Source organism: Danio aesculapii, chromosome 9 (genome assembly GCF_903798145.1).
Source record: "Danio aesculapii chromosome 9, fDanAes4.1, whole genome shotgun sequence".
NCBI lineage: Eukaryota > Metazoa > Chordata > Actinopteri > Cypriniformes > Danionidae > Danio > Danio aesculapii.
Window position 1 is genome coordinate 18,177,511 of NC_079443.1, and position 22,786 is coordinate 18,200,296.

General features: G+C 39.1%; 2 protein-coding genes across 2 annotated transcripts; both read left to right on the forward strand.

Annotated features, from left to right (window-relative positions):
* Positions 1-6,895: 6,895 nt before the first annotated feature.
* LOC130234786 (gamma-crystallin M2-like) lies at positions 6,896-7,620 on the forward strand. The gene is made up of 3 exons (XM_056465083.1): positions 6,896-6,907; positions 7,027-7,269; positions 7,348-7,620. The coding sequence occupies exons 1-3, from the start codon at positions 6,896-6,898 to the stop codon at positions 7,618-7,620; spliced, it is 528 nt and encodes a 175-aa protein (XP_056321058.1).
* A 13,769-nt stretch (positions 7,621-21,389) lies between these two features.
* On the forward strand, positions 21,390-22,103 carry LOC130234787 (gamma-crystallin M2-like). Its single transcript, XM_056465084.1, has 3 exons — positions 21,390-21,401; positions 21,486-21,728; positions 21,831-22,103. Exons 1-3 carry the CDS (start codon positions 21,390-21,392, stop codon positions 22,101-22,103), a joined length of 528 nt encoding a protein of 175 aa, XP_056321059.1.
* Positions 22,104-22,786: the final 683 nt, after the last annotated feature.

The window sequence follows — 22,786 nt, forward strand, 5'->3', positions numbered from 1 at the left end:
AGAACACAAACCAAAAAAGTCCAAGGAATTGTCTGTAGACCTTGATATGATGAGACGTGACGTAGTAAGGGCATATAAGGCAGTGGAAATGCAGAGTAATATAAATCACCTAAAGACTGTGTGCTGGTGTTCGCTAAGAGGGTAAACTGAGACTCTTCAGTTAAAGAAGAACTGAAAAACTCTTAGAAGAATGAGTATACTGTACTGTAAATAACAGTAGTTTTGGATGGATTGCTGATGTGATGCCAAGAAAATAAAACAAACAATATACAAATAAGCCTTACAGTGGCGATTCCTGCAATACTTCATAAAGCTGTTTCAAATGCCAGTTGCTGATCTGCATGTGCTCTGTACAGTGAAGAGATATCAAAATGGCACAATACAGTATATGACACACAAATGTCAAATAATACCCCAGTCTATACGGCAGCAGCAGGATGCATATGAAGAGTTTATTTGCAGAAAGAGATTATGTTTTATGTTGCGTAGTGAAGAGTACAATTGCAAAAACTTAAATTATCTAATTAAATTATTTAATTATTATTAATTATTATTTAATTATTTATTTATTTATTTAATTAATTAAAAAATTATCCCAACAACTCCTATGTGATTCGATTCGTTCAGCGATTAATTTGTTCCCAAAACCCTACTTCATGCGAAGCTAATCTGCGCTGATTGGTCCGATGACCCAGTCCGTTGTGATCAGTCAAAACTGTGTTCAGCGCGTAACAGAGAGAAAAGCCCACTATGGCTATGAAGTAGCACACAAAGTATGTAAGAGCCCAATGCAGGAATGCATTAAAGCAATGCAGTTCGAAGGATTCAGTTTCCTACCTTCCAACCCGTCACAGCATGGATCAACGTTTATCCTTTTCTCATCATCCTGTTTCTCATTATTTTTATTAAAGATGATTATTGAATAATGAATAAAGTTAACAAATTGCTTAATATAAGAATGATTAGTGCATTTGTCTCTTTGTAACTATTTTCAGGAGCCACCAAACTAGGTCAGATGTCACAGAGACCTCGAGTGGAACTGAAGGGCTGAGCACTGGAAACAACTGTTTCTATTGTTATTTCTATGAGTTAATACTATGTAAAATATCTAAAGTGTTTTTCTATTTTTACGATTAATTCTTTTAAAGTAATTTTACTTTTTATTCAAGATAAACTTTGTGTAGTAAGGATTTAACTGCCTAAATGTAGATTATACTGTTTTTTAACCAGTTTTGATAAAGACAAATGTGTTATGTTTAGCTCCTTTGAAGTATCAGCGCTTAATGTTATCCTTCCAAACACTATGCAAAAACCTATGTCAATTTTCTAAAAGAGTTTTCTGATTTTATCTCTGACTTACTAGTTAAAACTGATAAAATACTAATTGTAGGAGACTTTAACATCCACATAGATGACGCTAACGACACATTAGGGCTCGCGTTTATGGACTTACTACATTCACTAGGGATAAAGCAAAATTTTATTGGTCCAACCCATCGCCTAAAGCATACACTAGATCTAATTCTGTCTTATGGAATTGAGGTCATTGATGTAGACATTATACCACAAAGTGATGATATTACAGACCACTACCTCTTACTATATAAGCTGTGTTTACCTGAAATTAGCACATCCGCTCCGATATATCGCCCTAGTAGAACTATTGTTCCATCCACCAAAGATGAATTTGTAAATAACTTACCTGATCTTTCTCTACTTCGAAATGCACCCGCAAACCCCAATGACCTTGATGTAGTAACCAGCCGTATGGATGCCATCTTTACTAGCACTCTAAATACTGTGGCACCCATCAAACTTAAAAAGGCTAGAGAGAATAAAACTACACCATGGTATAATAGTCATACCGCGCTCTCAAAACATAATCATAACAATCCTAGATTCTTATTTAACACCATCGCTAAATTAACAAATAATCGATCATCTTTGGAACAAAATGTTCCACCGCCAAGTAGTAGTGATGACTTCATGAATTTTTTCAGTGATAAAATAGAAGGCTTTAGACAGAAAATAGGAGATATTAAACTTTTTGCACCACCTTATACTTCAGATCCAGTAAACATTACACTGAATCAAAATAACCTACAGTGCTTTAAAATCATAGAACAGGAAGAGCTAGACAAAATTATAAATAGCTCTGAACCAGCTACGTGTATATTGGACCCAATTCCAACAAAGTTACTGAAAGAATTGCTACCTGTTATAGGAGAACCTCTTCTTAATGTTATCAACTCTTCTTTATCTTTAGGCCATGTTCCAAGTTACAAGTTAGCTGTTATTAAACCTATTATTAAGAAACCACAACTGGACCCCAGCTAATTATAGGCCTATTTCAAATCTTCCATTTATATCTAAAATACTAGAAAAAGTTGTTTCTGCTCAATTATGCTCCTTTCTGCAGACCAACAATGTTTTTATAGTGTTTCAGTCAGGTTTCAGAGCTCATTACAGTACAGAAACTGCATTAGTGAAAATAACCAACGATTTACTCTTAGCTGCTGACCAAGGGTGCATCTCGCTATTAGTTCTACTCGATCTTAGTGCGGCATTTGACACCATTGACCACGGTATCCTCAATAATCGCTTAAAGTCTACAGGTGTCCAGGGACAGGCCCTACAATGGTTTAAGTCATACTTAGCTGACCGTTACCAGTTTGTGAATATTAATGGACAGCCTTCACAAATCAGCCCAGTAAAATACGGGGTGCCTCAAGGATCAGTTTTAGGCCCTTTGCTGTTTACAATATACATGCTACCCCTGGGAGACATTATTAAAAGACATGGGATCAGCTTTCACTGCTATGCAGATGATACTCAATTATATATTTCAACTAAACCTGACGAGATGTCTAAACTGTCCAAGCTAACTGAGTGTATTAAAGATGTTAAAGACTGGATGACCAACAATTATCTTCTCTTAAACTCAGACAAAACAGAATTATTACTTATTGGGCCTAAATCCTGTACACAGCAGATCTCACAACTCGACCTACAATTAAAGGGATACAAAGTTAGCGTTAGCTCTACTATAAAAGATCTGGGTGTCATATTAGACAGTAATTTAACTTTTAAAAATCATATATCCCATGTCACAAAACTGCTTTCTTTCATCTGAGAAATATCGCTAAGTTATGAAGTATGCTATCCATCTCAGATGCAGAAAAGCTAGTCCATGCTTTTATGACTTCTAGGCTGGACTACTGTAATGCTCTGTTTGCTGGCTGCCCAGCATCCTCTATTAACAAACTTCAATTAGTACAAAATGCAGCTGCCAGAGTTCTTACCAGGTCTAGAAAATTTGATCACATCACCCCAATTTTATCCTCCTTACACTGGCTGCCTGTTAAGTTTCGTATTGAATTTAAAATAGTGCTTCTTACCTACAAAGGTTTAATTAATCTAGCTCCTGTTTATCTAACCAATCTTCTGTCTCGCTACAATCCAACTCGCTCTTTAAGGTCTCAAAACTTAGGGCTTCTGGTAGTACCTGGAATAGCAAAGTCGAGTAAAGGAGGTCGAGCCTTCTCATTTATAGCTCCTAAACTCTGGAATAGCCTTCCTGATAACGTCCGAGGCTCAGACACACTCTCCCAATTCAAAACTCGATTAAAGACCTATCTGTTTAGTAAAGCATACACTCAGTGCACCACTTAGCGAGGCCCTCAGACTATGCAGAGTCACTGATTCGATCCAAGACCAACGACGAGATGATCCCAAGGTTTCCATATCCTGGACCAGGCCGTATCCTGAGCAGCTACTGTGGTGGTCATGGAGGAGTGGCGAACATGAGACTGATTCTTGTGACGCTCCAGAGACAGACGAGTCTTCGCTGAGGCCAGCTTCCAGCCTCCGCCACTGAGACTGCAGCTCTGCACAAGACGTTTGGCCAGCGGAGAAATTAAAATGGTCGTGCCCAACTGAGCCTGGTTTCTCTCAAGGTTTTTTTTCTTCACTTTTGCCATTTAGTGAAGTTTTTTCCCTCTCCGCTGTTGCCACTAGCTTGCATGGTTCGGGATCTATAGAGCTGCGCATAGTTGGATTTGCTCTTCAGTATTTGGACTCTCAGTAGTGATTATTAAACCACACTGAACTGAGCTAAACTGAACTGAACTTAAACACTACAAACTGAACTACACTCTTCCTATTTACTATGACGCTTTATGTGAAGCTGCTTTGACACAATCTACATTGTATAAGCGCTATACAAATAAAGGTGAATTGAATTGAATTGATTTGTGATTGTAAGCAGAGCTGCCTTGGAACTCATTGCGAGTGTTGAAGCTGGCTACTGATGAAACTGCAAACTATCTTCAGTAAACTTTATTTATTTATTTGAATCTCTGACTCCGGCTCTTCTTCATCTGACAGACTGGTCATTCTTTGGGTTAAAACTGTAAATAATCCTAACAAGTTAAACAGCAGTGTATTACTCTACTCTTAACCTTAACCCCAAGTAATAACAATGTCACACATTCAGTATTAATCCACACAATGGCAAAAGTTAAACTATTTTGAAAATTGACCGCACCTCATGTGTATGAACAGCTGATGGTGGCCATAGCAAAGACAAATGGCAGAGGATCGCGTGTTTAGAAACTCATTTATATCAGTAAAGGCAGAAACACACATCACGTTTTCAATGTGGTTTTAGATGCAATATGTGAATAGCCGCATGAAGGTTTAACCTGAGAAATACAGTACAAGCACTGATATATAAAAGATAAGTTACTACAAGCTGCGTGGGGCAACTTATAACACACAATTAAACAAATATTTTGCAAACTACACAAATCGAGGCAACAATTTTAATAACACTTACATGTTATGATCCGGAGGAAGAAAAAACTGGTCTATGTAAACTGCAACAGTTACAAAGTCTAACAAAGTCCCATAAATAATAGTCTTTGCTGCTCCTTGCTTCAATAGCAAACGTGCGGCCAATTCCGCGTTGCAGTGTAGATTATTGTATCGAAAATCAGAAAAATTAGAGGAACAAACACAGCACTAGGTTGGCTATACTGTGGTGTTGTTGTGAAAATCAACTTTAACCCTATGTTCCCCAAAGCTGAATCTCCATCTGTGATCGTCATCTTCGTGCCATGATCAGTCTCATGATCCCCACGTGCTCCGCTAGTGTCTGAAGGGAAAGGCGTGTTCACATTTTACCAGATCTGGAACCACATATTTGGTAATGTACCGTATCGACATTGACATATTCAAGCAAAAGTTCAGAACCCAACTCGATTTATTTACTTGACTCTGAGTCGAACATTTACTAAAGAATCAGTAGTTTTAAACACGGTGCACTTTCAGATTTAAACCTCAGCTGGATGTTTTTAATCACTTAAAGCTGTGTTACACACTGCATCCATGGTCATTTTCAAAAACCTATAATAGGGGCTCTTTAAGTAAGGGGGATGATCAAGAACCTAATGGTCATTCTGAAAGAGCTGAGCTCTACTGTTTCTCTGTGGAGAGATTAGAGCACCAGTGAGAAAAAGAAATAAAATGGTTCTGCAAAGTGGTTCAGAGCTTCTCTTTGATGATTTCAGAAGGCGGTGCTTACTTGCCAACTGAAGACTACAGAAAGAGGGTGTAGACTTGTAAATGCAAGTGGAGGTTTGAGGGTTCCGTATGGAAGCATCAAAGTTTTGAACTTAAGATGTTTGGAATTCATTATGCACAACTAAAGTTGCAGGGAGGACAAAAAGCTCTGTTTAATTTCCAGATTAAGCGGTAGGTGATATGACGGGTTATGATAAATCTCACCATTTGTTTGTGCACTTTCTGCATTTTTAAATCAGTCTGCATGAACAATATAATAGTATCAATGACAAGACAAAAAAAAATCAACAAAATCACACCGTTAGATAAAACCCACTGGTAATACTTAAGGTTACAATTCATGATGTTAACAAACCCTTAACTAAGGCTACTAGCTTAATAAAATACTAATTAGCTGCTTATTAATAGTTAGTAAGGTAGTAGCTGAGTATGATTAGGTATCATACTTTAACTTCTAATGAACAGCTAATGTCTTAATAATGGGCAGGTAATAAGCCAGTAGTTAATAGCATGATTTGTGACCTAAACTAAAGTGTCATCTCATCAACCCACTTTTGTTATGTCAAATTAAGATAAAATGACATGAAAACATGATCTGGGAGAGTTTTTTGTTAGCAATCAGCTTGGTAAACCTGAGTAAATTGTTGATCAAACGATCCAGTATTTACACATCCTTGACAGCATTTTTGAGCAGTAAGTTTTTGCTTTATGTTCGGTTCTGTTTTTATTTTCTGCTTATTTTAAATTGTAGAAAAAAATCTAAATGCTTTACTTTGAATCAAATTAATCATCTTGATGAATAGAAGATAATTCTTACAATTTTAATAATAATAATAATTATAATAAGAAGAATTATTATTATTGTTATTATTATTATACATTTAAAAATATATATTTTTAGCAAACATTTAATCAAGAAAGTATGTATAATATGTATACTACATTAGGTTTTCTGGCAATTGACATTGTTTAAATAATGTTTTTCTTGTTCTAACTTCAAATAAACAAAACATGACACAATAAAATTGTACAGATGTAAATTATCTTTAGTATTTTTAATATTCTTTCAATTTAGCAACACACACTTCAGAAATTCTACAGTCCTTACAATGTGAACACTAAGATCTGGATGTTACGCTTCGGTTGAATGGTCTCTATGCCGACCTGCACAGTCAGGATTTAACTAACAATTGGCTGTGTAGTCTTTAGTCTTGGTCTAGTATAAATGTACTGGTGACAGCAGTCAGTCAACAACCAGAATCAGCTTTAGTTTCACCTTTGTGGAAACACTGAACATCAGTCAACACCAACCATGATGGGCAAGGTAAACTTCATTGCAGTACCCATTTCCACACAGTTTCCACACAGGTTTAATAACTACATTATTCAAAAGATTCATTTGGACTCTAAAAAATACTTAAAAGATATTCTTGGAATTTTCAGGTTGTCTTCTACGAGGACAGGAACTTCCAGGGTCGCTCTTATGAGTGTATGGGCGACAGTGGTGACTTCTCCTCCTACATGAACCGCTGTCACTCTTGCAGAGTGGAGAGTGGTTGCTGGATGATGTACGATCAGCCCAACTACATGGGAAGTGGATATTTCTTCAGGAGGGGAGAGTATGCTGATTACATGTCTATGTTTGGAATGAACAACTGCATCAGGTCTTGCCGTATGATCCCTATGGTGAGCTCAATACCACATAAAAAAGTTATATTATATGTGATATGTTAAATCCTGAAACTGGCGTTTCTTTTATAACAGCACAGGGGATCCTACAGAATGAGGATCTACGAGAGAGACAATTTCATGGGTCAGATGTACGAGATGATGGATGACTGTGACAACATCATGGACCGTTACCGCATGTCTCACTGCCAGTCCTGCCATGTGATGGACGGCCACTGGCTCATGTATGAGCACGCCAACTACAGAGGAAGAATGTGGTACTTTGGGCCTGGAGAGTACAGGAACTTCAGCAATTTTGGTGGCATGAGATTCATGAGCATGAGACGTATCATGCACTCCTGGTACTAGGGTTTATTTGAATAAAATTGTATAAACAACATTAAAGACTTTGTCTTAAGTCATTTTCCAAACGGCACCTCATAGATCAAAGAGAGCAGTCAAGATACCATATAATAAGAAGACAATTGCAGAAATTTGAAAAAAATAAACATTAACAATTAATATTAGGGTTGGTCAAGTAAACGCATGACTATCGCATTAAGTGATATCAATAATTATTTTATCAAAAGTTATCAGTTTTTAGTATTTTAACCGTTAATTGCTCACTGGCTTTGAATCAAGGGTGTAGGTTTGCACTTGACATTGGTGGGGACACGTGAATCAAACAACACCCCCCCCCCTCATCACCCAAGAATGAACATCATTTATATATATATATATATATATATATATATATATATATATATGCAATTATATATATTTGATAAATAATGTAATTATTTATTTAACTGCTATTAAATTATATTAATAATTAATCCTCTCTTTATACAGTTTATTAAGTTTTAGGCCTGTAGCCAAGAGGGGTTCAGGTGGTTCGAAAGACCAAAAGTTAAATTATGATTATTATTTTTGAATTTTTCTTATTATTTAAATGGCCAAATTCTGACTGAGGAAAGTTGAATGTTCTGGACAGTTTGTTATTTGCCTGTAGGCTTCAGTTTTTAATTTAAAGCAAGTTTTAACAGATTTCTAAAAAAAAAAAAAAATTTATGATATAGGATAATTAATCTTTTCATATTTTTTATGAAAATTTTTCATTATTTATATAACTGTAATATAAAACTTACAGTTTAAATGCACATTTGTAAATAAACACTTAAAATAGTAAAATAGTATGGTAAGCAATTTTACAGAATGGTTGAAAATATTTTTTTGGTACATCAAAAAGTGTGGTTATGATAACCACCCGACAAGCTAATCCAGCAAAATGTCAGTAAAATGCAACATTTATACCTCATAATTGATTAGAAAATGAGGTGAATAATTGCAAAAAGGTCAAGTTTTTCTGAAAACAAATAAAACAAAAGCACCCCTTTCAATAAGCTGGCTACAGGGCTGATAGTGTAATGTTAAAAGAATGTTTATTAACTGATAAAGAGAGAGTTTAATAAAGACTTCCATTTATTTTAGCCATAGTGGAAATGAAACATGTCTCATATATCAGTATTACGCCTACACAAAGGCTGTATTTTTTCTGATAAATTGTTTAAATTAATTGGACATGCTACTCTGAGAGATTAGGAGAACTGACGGGGATCATAAACTGTACTTTAGCTGTTTATTCTGCTTTATTTCTTTTTCTGTTTATTAGTTTTCAGGGCATATTATTCAGACTATATCAGTGTGCTATAACAATAGACTGTGCGTTAAAGCCGAGGAAAACACTAGCATTAACGCCATTATCATGATGGACTCATTCAGTGGCGAACTTGCGTTTATGTGACTTAAACTTTCGTTAAAAAAAAGCACCTTATGTCCACCTTTTTTGCTGCCACCATCCTTACTTGTGTGTCCCCCAACACACCTTATTCCTGCACGGGGAAAAAAAACAATACACTGCTTTTGGCGCTGCTTGTATCTGAAGGCAGCCACAGCCTCTCACATCATAGCAGGGAAAGGCACAGCCAATCAAAATGTCCATATGCGTTTTGGGGGCGGGAGGACTCGAGGAGAGAACGTCATTTAACATGCAAGTCTAGGTTAATGATTTTTTTTTTTAAGTGGATTAAATTATTGGTGGGGACATTTCTATGGTCGGTGGATATTGGTGGGGACGTGTCACCTCCATCCACCCTAAATCTACGCCAGTGCTCTAAATACACACACAAACAAAGAATAGATCACAAGAGGGATAGAGAAAGATCTGGCTTCAGACTGTGGCATCCATGTCTGACAACGCTTGTCTCAGACCACAAATCCACAGCCAAGAAGAATCTGGGAGCAGACCAGGTGCACCTGCAAGCTCAGCTAACCCCGCCCTTACCGCTACCCTTCACAGTAACATCCATGTCTAAGACTGCATGTCTGAGTCCGCATGTGCAAGTCTGCAGCCAGAAACTCTTGGATAAATGTCCAAATGTCGAAGTGGATGACACTGAATACACTTACTCTATGCCTTCTCATCTAATTCATAAGTATAATGAGTTGTGTTGTCTCTGAAATCGTAAGTTGAGTTGAGAGTAAAAAGCAGTGTTCTCTCTTCTTTTATCCTTAATTTTAGGTTGTTTTGGATAAACATCTGCTGCTAAATGGAGAAGGGTCTGGCTGCAAAAGAAGAAGTCTGCAGCTGGTGCACATGTAAGCTATAATGGGTTGTGTTGCCATATGCTAGAAAAAAAATACCTCTGAAATCGTGAGTTGTTTTGAAGGTAGAAAGCACAGTATTCTGTAAACTGTCCTGAATCTAAAACGCTCGCTTTAATGTCTACAGCTAACTGTTCTAACCGCTACCACTCATCGTGATATCCATGTCTAAGCCTGCATGTCTGAAACTGCATGTCTCAGAACACATGTCTGATGCTGCATGTCTGAAGCCACATGTCTCAGAATGTATGTCAGAGACTGCATGTGAAAATCTGCAGCTGAGAAGGGTCGGTGCAGACCAGGTGCACATGCAAGCATGTTTTTAATATCCACAGCTAACTTCACCACACCAGGCCACATGTCTGAGACTACATATCTAAGACTACATGTCTGAGATATCTAAGACTACATGTCTGAGACTGCATGTGAAAGTCTGCAGCTGAGAAGGGTCTGGGTAAAGACCAGGTGCACATGCTAGCTGAGACTACATGCATGCTTTTAATGTCTACAGCTGACCCTTCTCTTACTGCTACCCCTCACAGTGACATTCATGTCTGAGACTGAATATCTGAGACCAGATGTGCAATGATGCATGCAGCCGAGAAGGGTCTGGGTGCAGACTAGGTGTATATGCAATATGCAATGAAACCACATCTCTGAGGGTGCATGTCTGAGACTGCATGTCTCAGAACACATGCCTGAGACTGCATGCCTCAGAATGCATGTCTGAGACTGCATGTCTTAGAACGCATGTCTGAGACTGCAAGTCTGAGGCAGCATATCTAAGACTGCATGTGAAAGTCTGCAGCAGTAAAAAAAAAAACTCAATAATACCCCTTAGGCCCAACCCCAATAAAATTTTTGTACCCCTACCCCTTCATCTTGGCCATCGAAACGGAGTGTGAAGGGGAAGGGCTTCAAAGTGTATCCCTAAGAAATGGGACACTATGACAACACCTGCACAAAAGACCACTTAGGCCCAATTCCAATTAAATTTTTGTAGTCCAGTCCTGATTCTAAAACCCATTAGAAGCATTTAAAGCAGAAACTACTTAGGCCTTGTTTACAACTGTGTTATGATACATCAGTCCAATCACAGACACATGGAGTGTGCTATGAAAGTGTCTGCAGTCAGATACTATTGTGAGGGGTACGGTGACATCCATGTCAACATGTCACATGTGCAAGTCTACAGATACTATTGTAAGGGGTAGGGGTAAAAGCAGTCTCAGACATGCGACCTCAGACATTCGGTCTCAGACATGCGGTCTCAGACATGAATGCCACTGTGAAGGGTAGCAGTAAGGGTGGGGTTAGTTTTAGACATTAAAAGCATACATGCAGTCTCAGCTTGCATGTGCACCTGGTCGGCACCCAGACCATGCTCGGCTGCAAGCAGCATTGCACATGTGGTCTCAGACATGCAGTCTCAGACATGAATGTCACTATGAAGGGTAGCAGTAAGGGTTAGCTGTAGACATTAAAAGCACGCATGCAGTCTCAGCTTGCATGTGCACCTGGTCTGCAGCCAGACCCTTCTCACCCCTCACCGTGACATCCATGTCTGAGACCACATTTGCAAGTATGCAGCCAGATACTATTGGCTAAATGAGTAAATGTCAAAATGTCTAATTCAATTCAATTCAATTCACCTTTATTTGTATAGCGCTTATACAATGTATATTGTGTCAACGCAGCTTCACATAAAAGGTCATAGTAAATAGGAACAGTGTAGTTCAGTTTGTAGTGTTTAAGTTCAGTTCAGTTGAGCTCAGTTCAGTGTGGTTTAATAATCACTACTGAGAGTCCAAATATTGAAGGGCAAATCCAACGATGCGCAGCTCTACAGATCCCGAACCATGCAAGCCAGTGGCGACAGCGGAGAGGGAAAAAAAAACTTCACTAATGGCGGAAGTGAAGAAAAAAAACCTTGAGAGAAACCAGGCTCAGTTGGGCACGACCATTTTAATTTCTCCGCTGGCCAAACGTCTTGTGCAGAGCTGCAGTCTCAGTGGCGGAGGCTGGAAGCTGGCCTCAGCGAAGACTCGTCTGTCTCTGGAGCGTCACAGGAATCAGTCTCATGTTCTCCACTCTTCCATGACCATCACAGTAGCTGCTCAGGATTCGGCCTGGTCCAGGATATGGAAACCTTGGGATCATCTCGTCGTTGGTCTTGGATCGAATCAGTGGCTCTGCATAGTCTGAGGGCCTCGGGAAGAGTATCCCCAGGTGGAAATGGAGAATAAAGAAAATAATTAGCGTAGCTGATGTTCACAGTGTATATCAACAAGATGCATAACCTGTGTGGAAGCCCCCTAAGTGGTGCACTAAGTGTATGCTTTACTGAACAGATAGGTCTTTAATCTAGTTTTGAATTGGGAGAGTGTGTCTGAGCCTCGGACGTTATCAGGATGGCTATTCCAGAGTTTAGGAGCCATAAATGAGAAGGCTCGACCTCCTTTACTCGACTTTGCTATTCTAGGTACTACCAGAAGCCCTAAGTTTTGAGACCTTAAAGAGCGAGTTGGATTGTAGCGAGACAGAAGATTGGTTAGATAAACAGGAGCTAGATTATTTAAAGCTTTATATGTAAGAAGCAATATTTTAAATTCAATACGAAACTTAACAGGCAGCCAGTGTAAGGAGGATAAAATTGGTGTGATGTGATCAAATTTTCTAGACCTGGTAAGAACTCTGGCAGCTGCATTTTGTACTAATTGAAGTTTGTTAATAGAGGATGCTGGGCAGCCAGCAAACAGAGCATTACAGTAGTCCAGCCTAGAAGTCATAAAAGCATGGACTAGCTTTTCTACATCTGAGATGGATAGCATACTTCGTAACTTAGCGATATTTCTCAGATGAAAGAAAGCCGTTTTTGTGACATGGGATATATGATTTTTAAAAGTTAAATTGCTGTCTAATATGACACCCAGATCTTTTATAGTAGAGCTAACGCTAACTTTGTATCCCTCTAGTTGTAGGTCGAGTTGTGAGATCTGCTGTGTACAGGATTTAGGCCCAATAAGTAATAATTCTGTTTTGTCTGAGTTTAAGAGAAGATAATTGTTGGTCATCCAGTCTTTAACATCTTTAATACACTCAGTTAGCTTGGACAGTTTAGACGTCTCGTCAGGTTTAGTTGAAATATATAATTGAGTATCGTCTGCATAGCAGTGAAAGCTGATCCCATGTCTTCTAATAATGTCTCCCAGGGGTAGCATGTATATTGTAAACAGCAAAGGGCCTAAAACTGATCCTTGAGGCACCCCGTATTTTACTGGGCTGATTTGTGAAGGCTGTCTATTAATATTCACAAACTGGTTACGGTCAGATAAGTATGACTTAAACCATTGTAGGGCCTGTCCCTAGACACCTGTAGACTTTAAGCGATTAATAAGGATACCATGGTCAATGGTGTCAAATGCCGCACTAAGATCGAGTAGAACTAATAGCGAGATGCACCCTTGGTCAGCAGCTAAGAGTAAATCGTTGGTTATTTTCACTAATGCAGTTTCTGTACTGTGATGAGCTCTGAAACCTGACTGAAACACTTCAAAAACATTGTTCGTCTGCAGAAAGGAGCATAATTGAGCAGAAACAACTTTTTCTAGTATTTTAGATATAAATGGAAGATTTGAAATAGGCCTATAATTAGCTGGGGTCCAGTTGTGGTTTCTTAATAATAGGTTTAATAACAGCTAACTTGTAACTTGGAACATGGCCTAAAGATAAAGAAGAGTTGATAACATTAAGAAGAGGTTCTCCTATAACAGGTAGCAATTCTTTCAGTAACTTTGTTGGAATTGGGTCCAATATACACGTAGCTGGTTTAGAGCTATTTATAATTTTGTCTAGCTCTTCCTGTTCTATGATTTTAAAGCACTGTAGGTTATTTAGATTCAGTGGCGTGTTTACTGGATCTGAAGTATAAGGCGGTGCAGAAAGTTTAATATCTCCTATTTTCTGTCTAAAGCCTAAAGCAGCAAAATTTTATCACTAAAAAAAATTCATGAAGTCATCACTACTCATTTGCGGTGGAACGTTTTGTTCCAAAGAACACCGATTATTTGTTAATTTGTTAATAAATAAGAATCTAGGATTGTTATGATTATTTTCTATCAGTTTGCGGAAGTGCTCAGCCCTGGCAGATTTTAAAGCCCTCCTATAGCTGGACATACTGTCTTTGTATGCACTTCTAAAGACTTCTAAATTATTTTTTTCCATTTACGTTCCAGGGCACGGGTTGCTGTTTTGAGAGCACGGGTATGACTATTATACCATGGTGTAGTTTTATTCTCTCTAGCCTTTTTTAGTTTGATGGTTGCCACGGTATTTAGAGTGCTAGTAAAGATGGCATTCATACTGCTGGTTACTACATCAAGGTCATTTGCGTTTGCGGGTGCATTTCGAAGTAGAGAAAGATCAGGTAAGTTATTTATAAATTCATCTTTGGTGGATGGAACAATAGTTCTACTAGGGCGATATATTGGAGCGGATCTGCTAATTTCAGGTAAACACAGCTTATATAGTAAGAGGTAGTGGTCTGTAATATCATCACTTTGTGGTATAATGTCTACATCAATGACCTCAATTCCATAAGACAGAATTAGATCTAGTGTATGCTTTAGGCGATGGGTTGGACCAATAACATTTTGCTTTATTCCTAGTGAGAGCAGTAAGTCCATAAATGCGAGCCCTAATGTGTCGTTAGCGTCATCTATATGGATGTTAAAGTCTCCTACAATTAGTATTTTATCAGTTTTAACTAGTAAGTCAGAGATAAAATCAGAAAACACTTTTAGAAAATTGACATAGGGTCCTGGGGGTCTATATATGGTGATTAGAGCGAGAGATAACATAGGTTTTTGCATAGTGTTTGGAAGGACAACATTAAGCACTAATACTTCAAAGGAGCTAAACATAAGTCCGTTTCTCTGATTAACATTAAGAATATCACTAAAGATTGACGCGACTCCACCACCACGACCAGTTTGACGAGCCTCATGTTTATATAAGAATCCCGGAGGAGCTGCTTCATTTAAACTAATATAGTCATTTTGTTTCAGCCAGGTTTCAGTGAGACAGAGTGCATTAAGATTGTTATCTGTTATTATTTCATTTATGATAAGTGCTTTAGGTGCTAGTGACCTGATGTTTAGGAGACCAAGCTTCATGAAATTTGTATTTTCACTTTTTAGTGGTTTTTCTGGTTTAATTCTTAATAGGTTATTTCTGGAGCACACAGTACATTTCTTTCTTGATCTAATAGTGCGAGGAACAGACAGTCTCTATAGGGTTAGCTAGGTATGCATTACTGTTATTTATGTGGGACGAATAGGACTCTGTATGGCTAAATTGTGAATTTTGTGAGTTTTTACTTACTAGTCAGATAGAGCGAAGTATTCTGGAGATGTTGTCCGACAGGAGTTCAGCTCCAGCTCGACTGGGGTGCAGCCCGTCAGCGCGGAAAAGCCTAGGACGCTCCCAGAAAAGATTCCAGTTATTGGCAAAGAGCAATTTCTGTTCTTCACACCATGTTAATAGCCATTCATTCAGAGCAAAAAGTCTACTGAACCTTTCATTTCCTCGGCGGTAGGTAGGAAGCGGTCCAGAAACGATGATCTGCGTGGCGGGCGAGGTGCGTCGAACCGTCTCGATCAGGCTCCTGAAGTCCTTCTTCAGGATCTCCGTCTGCCGGAGCCCGGTGTCGTTCGTCCCCACGTGGAGGACGACGGCACCGAGGCTCTCGGCAGCGTTCAGGATAGTAGGAATCTGTGCAGAAATATTCTTAACTCGGGCACCAGGGAAGCAGAAAGTGCGTACTTTGTTACCTTTGGAGGAAGCGGAGCGGACGTGGCGCACAATTGAGTCGCCAATGATGGCCACATCGCGACCCGTCTCGCGGAGAGGGGCGAAGCGGTTCTCCGTGGGGATCTCGAACACCGGAGGAGGAGACGTTCTGCCCCGGGACCTGGTAAGCACCTTACGCGGCTGCACCCAGGGGCCGTGGTAGCCGGGTGTCGGCGTGAACGACGCCTGGGCGAACCGCGTCCTCGGTGCACTGGGCCTGGACAGAGAAGCACACGGGGTTGAGGAGGCAGGAGGATTGTCGTTGTATCGAACACTTACCTCAGACGAGCGAGTACGGGTTAAGAGCATAGCCCTGATGCCCTCTCGCTTCGTCTCCAGCGAGCGAATCTGGGACTCCACTGCTTCCAGCTCCAGCTCCAGCGCCTCCATCGATGCCTCTTCTGCACTCAAGGACAGCGACATTGTACAAGGTGAAGAGCAAAGCCAGTAAGTAAGAAAATAAATGAGTGAAAGAGGTTGGTAGCTTTAGCTGACCAGCGGTGCCAGCAGGCTAAAGCAGGTGCTAGCAGGCTAGCAGGCTAAAGCTACAAACACCAGGCGGATGCTCGAGAGACAGAACGTTTAGGCAAGGCAAGTTTATTTATATAGCACATTTCATACACAGTGGCAATTCAAAGAGCTTTACATAAACAGGAATAAAAAAAACAAGTATAAGAGAAATAAAAACAAATAATAGAAATGATAAAAATAAAATAAAAGCTGATAAAATGTGTTATAAAAGAATTAAAAAGAAGAGAAAAACATAGTAGTTCGATCTGTCGGACGTAGCACAGTGCTCATTCAGTAAAGGCACAGCTAAACAGATGTGTTTTCAGTCTTGATTTGAATATACCTAATGTTGGAGCACATCTGATCATTTCTGGAAGCTGATTCCAGCAGCGAGGGGCGTAGAAGCTAAAGGTGGATTCACCCTGCTTTGACTGAACTCTTGGGATTTCTAATCTATTTGATCCTAAAGATCTGAGTGATCTGTTAGGTTTGTATTCAGTGAGCATATCTATAATGTATTGCGGTCCTAGGCCGTTTAGTGATTTATAGACCAGTAATAATACTTTAAAATCTATTCTGAATGTGACTGGGAGCCAGTGTAAAGACCTGAGGACAGGTGTGATGTGCTCTGATTTCCTGGTTCTGGTCAGAATTCTGGCCGCAGCGTTCTGGATGAGCTGCAACTGTCTGACTGTCTTTTTGGGAAGGCCAGTGAGGAGGCCATTACAGTAATCCACCCTGCTGCTGATAAAAGCATGAACAAGTTTCTCTAAGTCTTCACTGGAAACAAAGCATTTAAATCTTGCAATGTTTTTGAGATGATAGTATGCTGATTTGCTAACTGCTTTGATATGACTATTAAAACTCAGATCTGACTCCAGAGTCACACCAAGATTCTTGACCTTATTTTTTGTTGTTTGACCCTTAGAGCCAAGGTACGCATTCACCTTGAGAACCTCATCTCTGTTCCCAAACGCAATCACTTCAGTTTTCTCTTTGTTTAATTGAAGAAAGTTTTGGCACATCCAATTGTTAATTTCATCAATGCATTGGCAGAGGGTATCAATGGGGCTGTAGTCATTAGACAGTAAGGCTAGGTAGATCTGAGTGTCATCAGCATAGCTGTGGTAGGAGATTTGATTTTTTCTCATTATTTGGCTCAGAGGGAGCATATAAAGGTTGAACAGGAGAGGTGCCAGAATCGAGCCTTGTGGGACTCCACATGTCATGGGTGTCCACCTCGACCTATGGTCACCTATACTGACATAGTAACCTCTTCCTTCAAGGTAAGATCTGAACCATTTGAGGACCGTCCCAGACAGCCCAACCCAGTTTTCCAGCCTATCCAGAAGTATGCTGTGATCGACAGTGTCAAATGCAGCACTGAGATTGAGCAGTACCAGCACTGTTAGTTTGCCTGAATCTGTATTTAGGCGGATGTCATTGATTATCTTTATAAGGGCGCTCTCTGTACTGTGATGTGGTCTGAAACCAGATTGAAAATTGTCTAAACACCCCTTGAAGTTTAGGAACTTGTTAACCTGGTTAAAAACAACTTTTTCAATGATTTTGCCAATGAAAGGGAGATTTGAGATGGGCCTGTAATTGCTCAATAGGGTGTTATCCAGGTTGCTCTTCTTCAAGAGGGGTTTAACAACTGCAGTTTTAAGTGAGTTAGGAAAAATCCCTGAGAGAAGTGAAGCATTTACCACTTTTAAAAGTAGATTTGTTTGTATGAGTGTGTTAAGGGATTGTTCACCCCAAGTAGGAGAGATAAATATTTAGTGAATGAGGAGGTATTTTATGATAAAAATGTAAATTGCGAATCTAAACTCCAAACAAACGCAGCGAAGCTACCGTCCGGTGACAGCGACAGTGACGTCACTCGAGCATGGATGGCACTCAATACTGACGTTCAAAAAGTCCAATTGTCCAATTCTGACAGTTTACAAAATGTCAAAAACACATTCCTGTGGAATGCTTTGAAAGTTTTGACAATCACGTGAATGTGGAGCAAAAAGGTTAATGGGTTCTGTTGTCATGGGGTAGAAAAATTGACCTCTGAAATTGTAGGTTTTTTTAAAGGTAAAAAGCGCAGTGTTCTGTAACCAGTCCATATTCTACAACGCATCAGAAGCATTTAAAGCAGAAAATACTTAGGCCTTGTTTACACTATTAAAATACATACATCTGATATAAGAAACAGAGCATTGATAAGATAGTTTCTGGTACATAGAGAGACTCCTCTTTTTTATGCACAAGGCATTACTTATTGTTCCCATGTTTTTGACAAACCACCTATAGAACACACTCTCTCCTCTCCGTATGCTTGGAGGGTGAAAACAAAAGATTATAATTTTACTTGTAGATTTAGTAACTTATCATAAAGTAGCTTGAATATACAGCTACTCTATGATGGTTTAAAGTGCTTATTTTATTCTCACTCGTAGGTCGCTTAGGATAAACGCATCTGCTGCTAAATGGAGAAGGGTCTGGCTGAAGACCAGGCCTCAAAACAAATATATAAAGACAGTTAGATTTGTCAGCCCACTACTGATGAATTTAACCCTCTGGGGTCTAAGATGATTTTGGAGCCCTTGGCATGTTTGATTATGCTACGACACTTGAGCTTATATCTTCTACTTATACCCCTGACAATTATGTATTTTTATTCAGCACAAACTGTTCTACAATCATATGCAGAAAAGATGGAGGTTTATAATTTTACACACACACACACACACACACACACGCACACACACACACACACACACACACACTATTTACTGTCATCATGGCAAAGATAAATCAGTTATTAGAAATGTGTTATTAAAACTATTATGTTTAGAAATGTGTTGAAAAAATCTTCTTCCAGTTAAACAGAAATTGGGGAAAAAATAAACAGGGGGGCTAATAATTCAGGGGGGATAATAATTTTGACTTTAACTGTATATATATTATTATTATTTTAATATAGCAGATGTCTTCAGTTCTTCTCTCGAATGCCTGTTATCCAACAGAATTTCACCATTATCAAACACACTGAAGCAGCTAATCAAGTTTTTCATATAAAGTACAGAAGCAAGTGTGCTGAAGAAAACTGGAAATATACTTTCCAGGACAGTGAGTATCCAGGAGTTGAAGATCTGATATAATCTTGATTGTAGTAGTCACCCTAAATAATGCAGGTGGGGGTGGACCGTGTGTAGATCATAACAAAGCAATTAGAGTTAAACAGAAAACTATACCTCTCCTTCCTTTCATACAGCATTGAAGCCATTCATCAACTTGGAACTTTGGGCAGCGTGCACAAGAATATGATTAGATAGCTGTAGCGGGGGGTACTGCAAAAAAAGAAAGCAAAAATGTTCCACCACTACAGGGAAAAATATGGAAACAAAGATGTTTTCTCTATCCTTGAGTGTTAGTGTCTAGTCTGATTGCCCACTACATAAGGCAAAAAAAATGAAAATCACATTCCAGCTCCAACTTCCTCCCAAAACCTATGAGAAAGGTAACCATAAATGGGTATCCAATATCTGCCAATATATTGGTATCCCCAAAAGAGGAGGAAAAGTCACCATTTCCTTTATATGTGTGCATGGTGACACCAGTCACGTTCCAGCCCAGGTGGCAATGATTGCATCCGGCTAAGCCTTATGGCCACTGGATGTTGGTGTCGTGCCCAACCTACCCTTCCCCCTCCTACTAGGAAGAGACTGGGTTTGAAAAGCTCTTCTCTCTCTCAGCGATAAGGAGCAACAAAGTACAATGCCAACCCCGGGCTTGGGCCCCAAAGAGGTCTCAAGCGATGTGCCTGATGACCAAAAGCGACAGGAGTGAGTTCAAAAATATTGATTCTAACGCGTTAGAGTCAGAAAAGACTGCTTTCTCGACCCCCAGCAGCCACTGGCAGTACAGGGTCCTTCCCTTCAAGCTCCACGGGGCCCCCGCAATGTTCCAGAAACTGATGGATGTACTACTCTGCCCCAATCAGACATATGCAGCAGCTTATTTGGACTCAAAGCTAACCCCAAGAAGTGTCATCTAGGACTGTACTTGGCAAAGTATCTGGGTTACACTGTCGGTTAGAGTGTCATCCAGCTGCAATCAGCCATTGTCATTGTCTTTTCATCTATTTTATTCTGGCCTTCATTTTTACTTAAGAGTGAACAGACCAACTGTCTGTTTCACCAATTTTACAAAAAACATAAGATTTTATTGTATATATGAATCTATACAAATAAATATCCTTTACCGTTTTCAAGTCTGTGTTTGTCTTGTTAATACAATCAAAAATCACTCATAAATAAATAACCCTAAATGGTTAAATTACAGTTCTTCTGAATTAGGATAGTGAGAGAATTGTGAATAGGAAGATGAAAGTGTCACGGATGGATTTTTTATTTTTTTTTGTCTGAGTTTGGTGTGTCTTAATTATCATTCAGTCTGACATAATGACAGCTGAGTTATATAGCAGGAGTGTCAAACTTAGCTCCTGGAGTGCCACAGTCCTGCACATTTTAGTTACAAGCCTGATTCAATACACTTATTAAATTATCCCTGCAATCTTGTGCCAAATTTTAAACCCTGCAAATTATAAATTTAATATCTGTAACTGTACTAAAATCTGTTTTAATTCATATAATACAGTGAACAGAGCACCAAACTACTTTATAGATGGATAAAACCAACCCATAACAAGGCTTAGAACAACAAGATATTAAAACTTTAAAAGATTACTTTCTTACTATTAAACATTGAAACTAACTAATGAACAGCCATTAACTTCAGAATTAAATATAAAATCTAATTTACATGGCAAGGAGATGATAATCTGGAACAACAAAGTTGACAAGAATGGAATTGACTTTTGGTGTGCAAGATTGTTTTAAACTAAACTCAAGGCAAACTGTATACTAACATCTAGATGCTACGCTTTAGCTAGAACTAGTTCTTTTGCATTTTGCACTGTCAGGAACTGTCCAACAATAGAGGCCCTGTACCCTTTAGTCTTGGTCTTGTATAAAAGCACAGGTGACAGCATTCAGTCATAAACCAGAATCAGCTCAGCTTCTCCTTTGTGGAATCACTGAAGATCAGCAAGTGCAACCATGATGGGAAAGGTAAAACTTCATTCCAGCTCACAAGTTAAATTCAAATGAAAATTAAAGTAGACAAGAGTAAAATACTAAAACTTGAATTTTCAGGTCGTCTTTTACGAGGACAGGAACTTCCAGGGTCGCTCTTATGAGTGTATGGGAGACTGTGGTGACTTCTCCTCCTACATGAGCCGCTGTCACTCTTGCAGAGTTGAGAGTGGCTGCTGGATGATGTATGACCAAACCAACTACATGGGTAATGGGTATTTCTTCAGGAGGGGAGAGTATGCTGATTACATGTCTATGTTTGGAATGAACAACTGCATCAGGTCCTGCCGTATGATCCCTATGGTGAGCTAATTATATATAATATCTGTTTATTTAGGCCTACATGCTAAATGTTCCTTTCTGTCATGACCAATGTGAAAATAACTGGCTTCTCTACCAATACAGCACAGGGGATCCTACAGAATGAGGATCTATGAGAGGGAGAACTTTGGAGGTCAGATGCACGAGATGATGGAGGACTGTGACAACATCATGGACCGTTACCGCATGTCTCACTGCCAGTCCTGTCATGTGATGGACGGCCACTGGCTCTTTTATGACCAGGCCAACTACAGAGGCAGGATGTGGCACTTCGGGCCCGGACAGTACAGGAACTTTAGTAATTATGGTGGCATGAGATTCATGAGCATGAGGCGTATCATGGACTCCTGGTACTAGTTTCAATAAACCTTTTTCTCTACAACACTAAACAGTGTGCATGTAAAATCATCAGTTTTGTCTGCAAGTTTAACCACTCAAAAGTAAACAAATACTGTATGGCGGATGAGGAGATTTCCCTCAATGTGTAAAGTGCTTTGAGTGTCTAGAAAAGGGCTATATAAATGTAAGGAATTATTATTATTACTGCACATAAGACTATTCTATTCTACAAATAACATATTTTGTGGGGATAATTCCCCTGAGAATTTTACAGCTTGATAATTATAGGCACAAAGACCATCATCATCCCAAAAAGATAAATGTTATGTTTGTTTGAAACATGTTAGAAAGAAAATTGACCAACATATGCACATGTTGAAAGAGTGACGAACACTTCACAGTGTGTGTAGGTCAGAAAATCATATCTGATTTAAAGCTTGCAATATATAAATGCACTCCTGATCACTTTATTTAGCATATATGTAAACCCTATGTTTGGAATAATCAATTAGATTAGTTTCATTCCAGCTAAAACAATAAAGAGTCCGTGTGAACATAGCTAGTGAAAAACTGAAATGAGGGTTTAATAGTGAAGTACGGGCATGTATCCTTGATAAACTTGTGGACACAGCAGCAAGCACTGGCAACTCAATCCCTCTGAATTTCTGAATGTCAACTGGAGATAGCCTTAAAGGCATCCA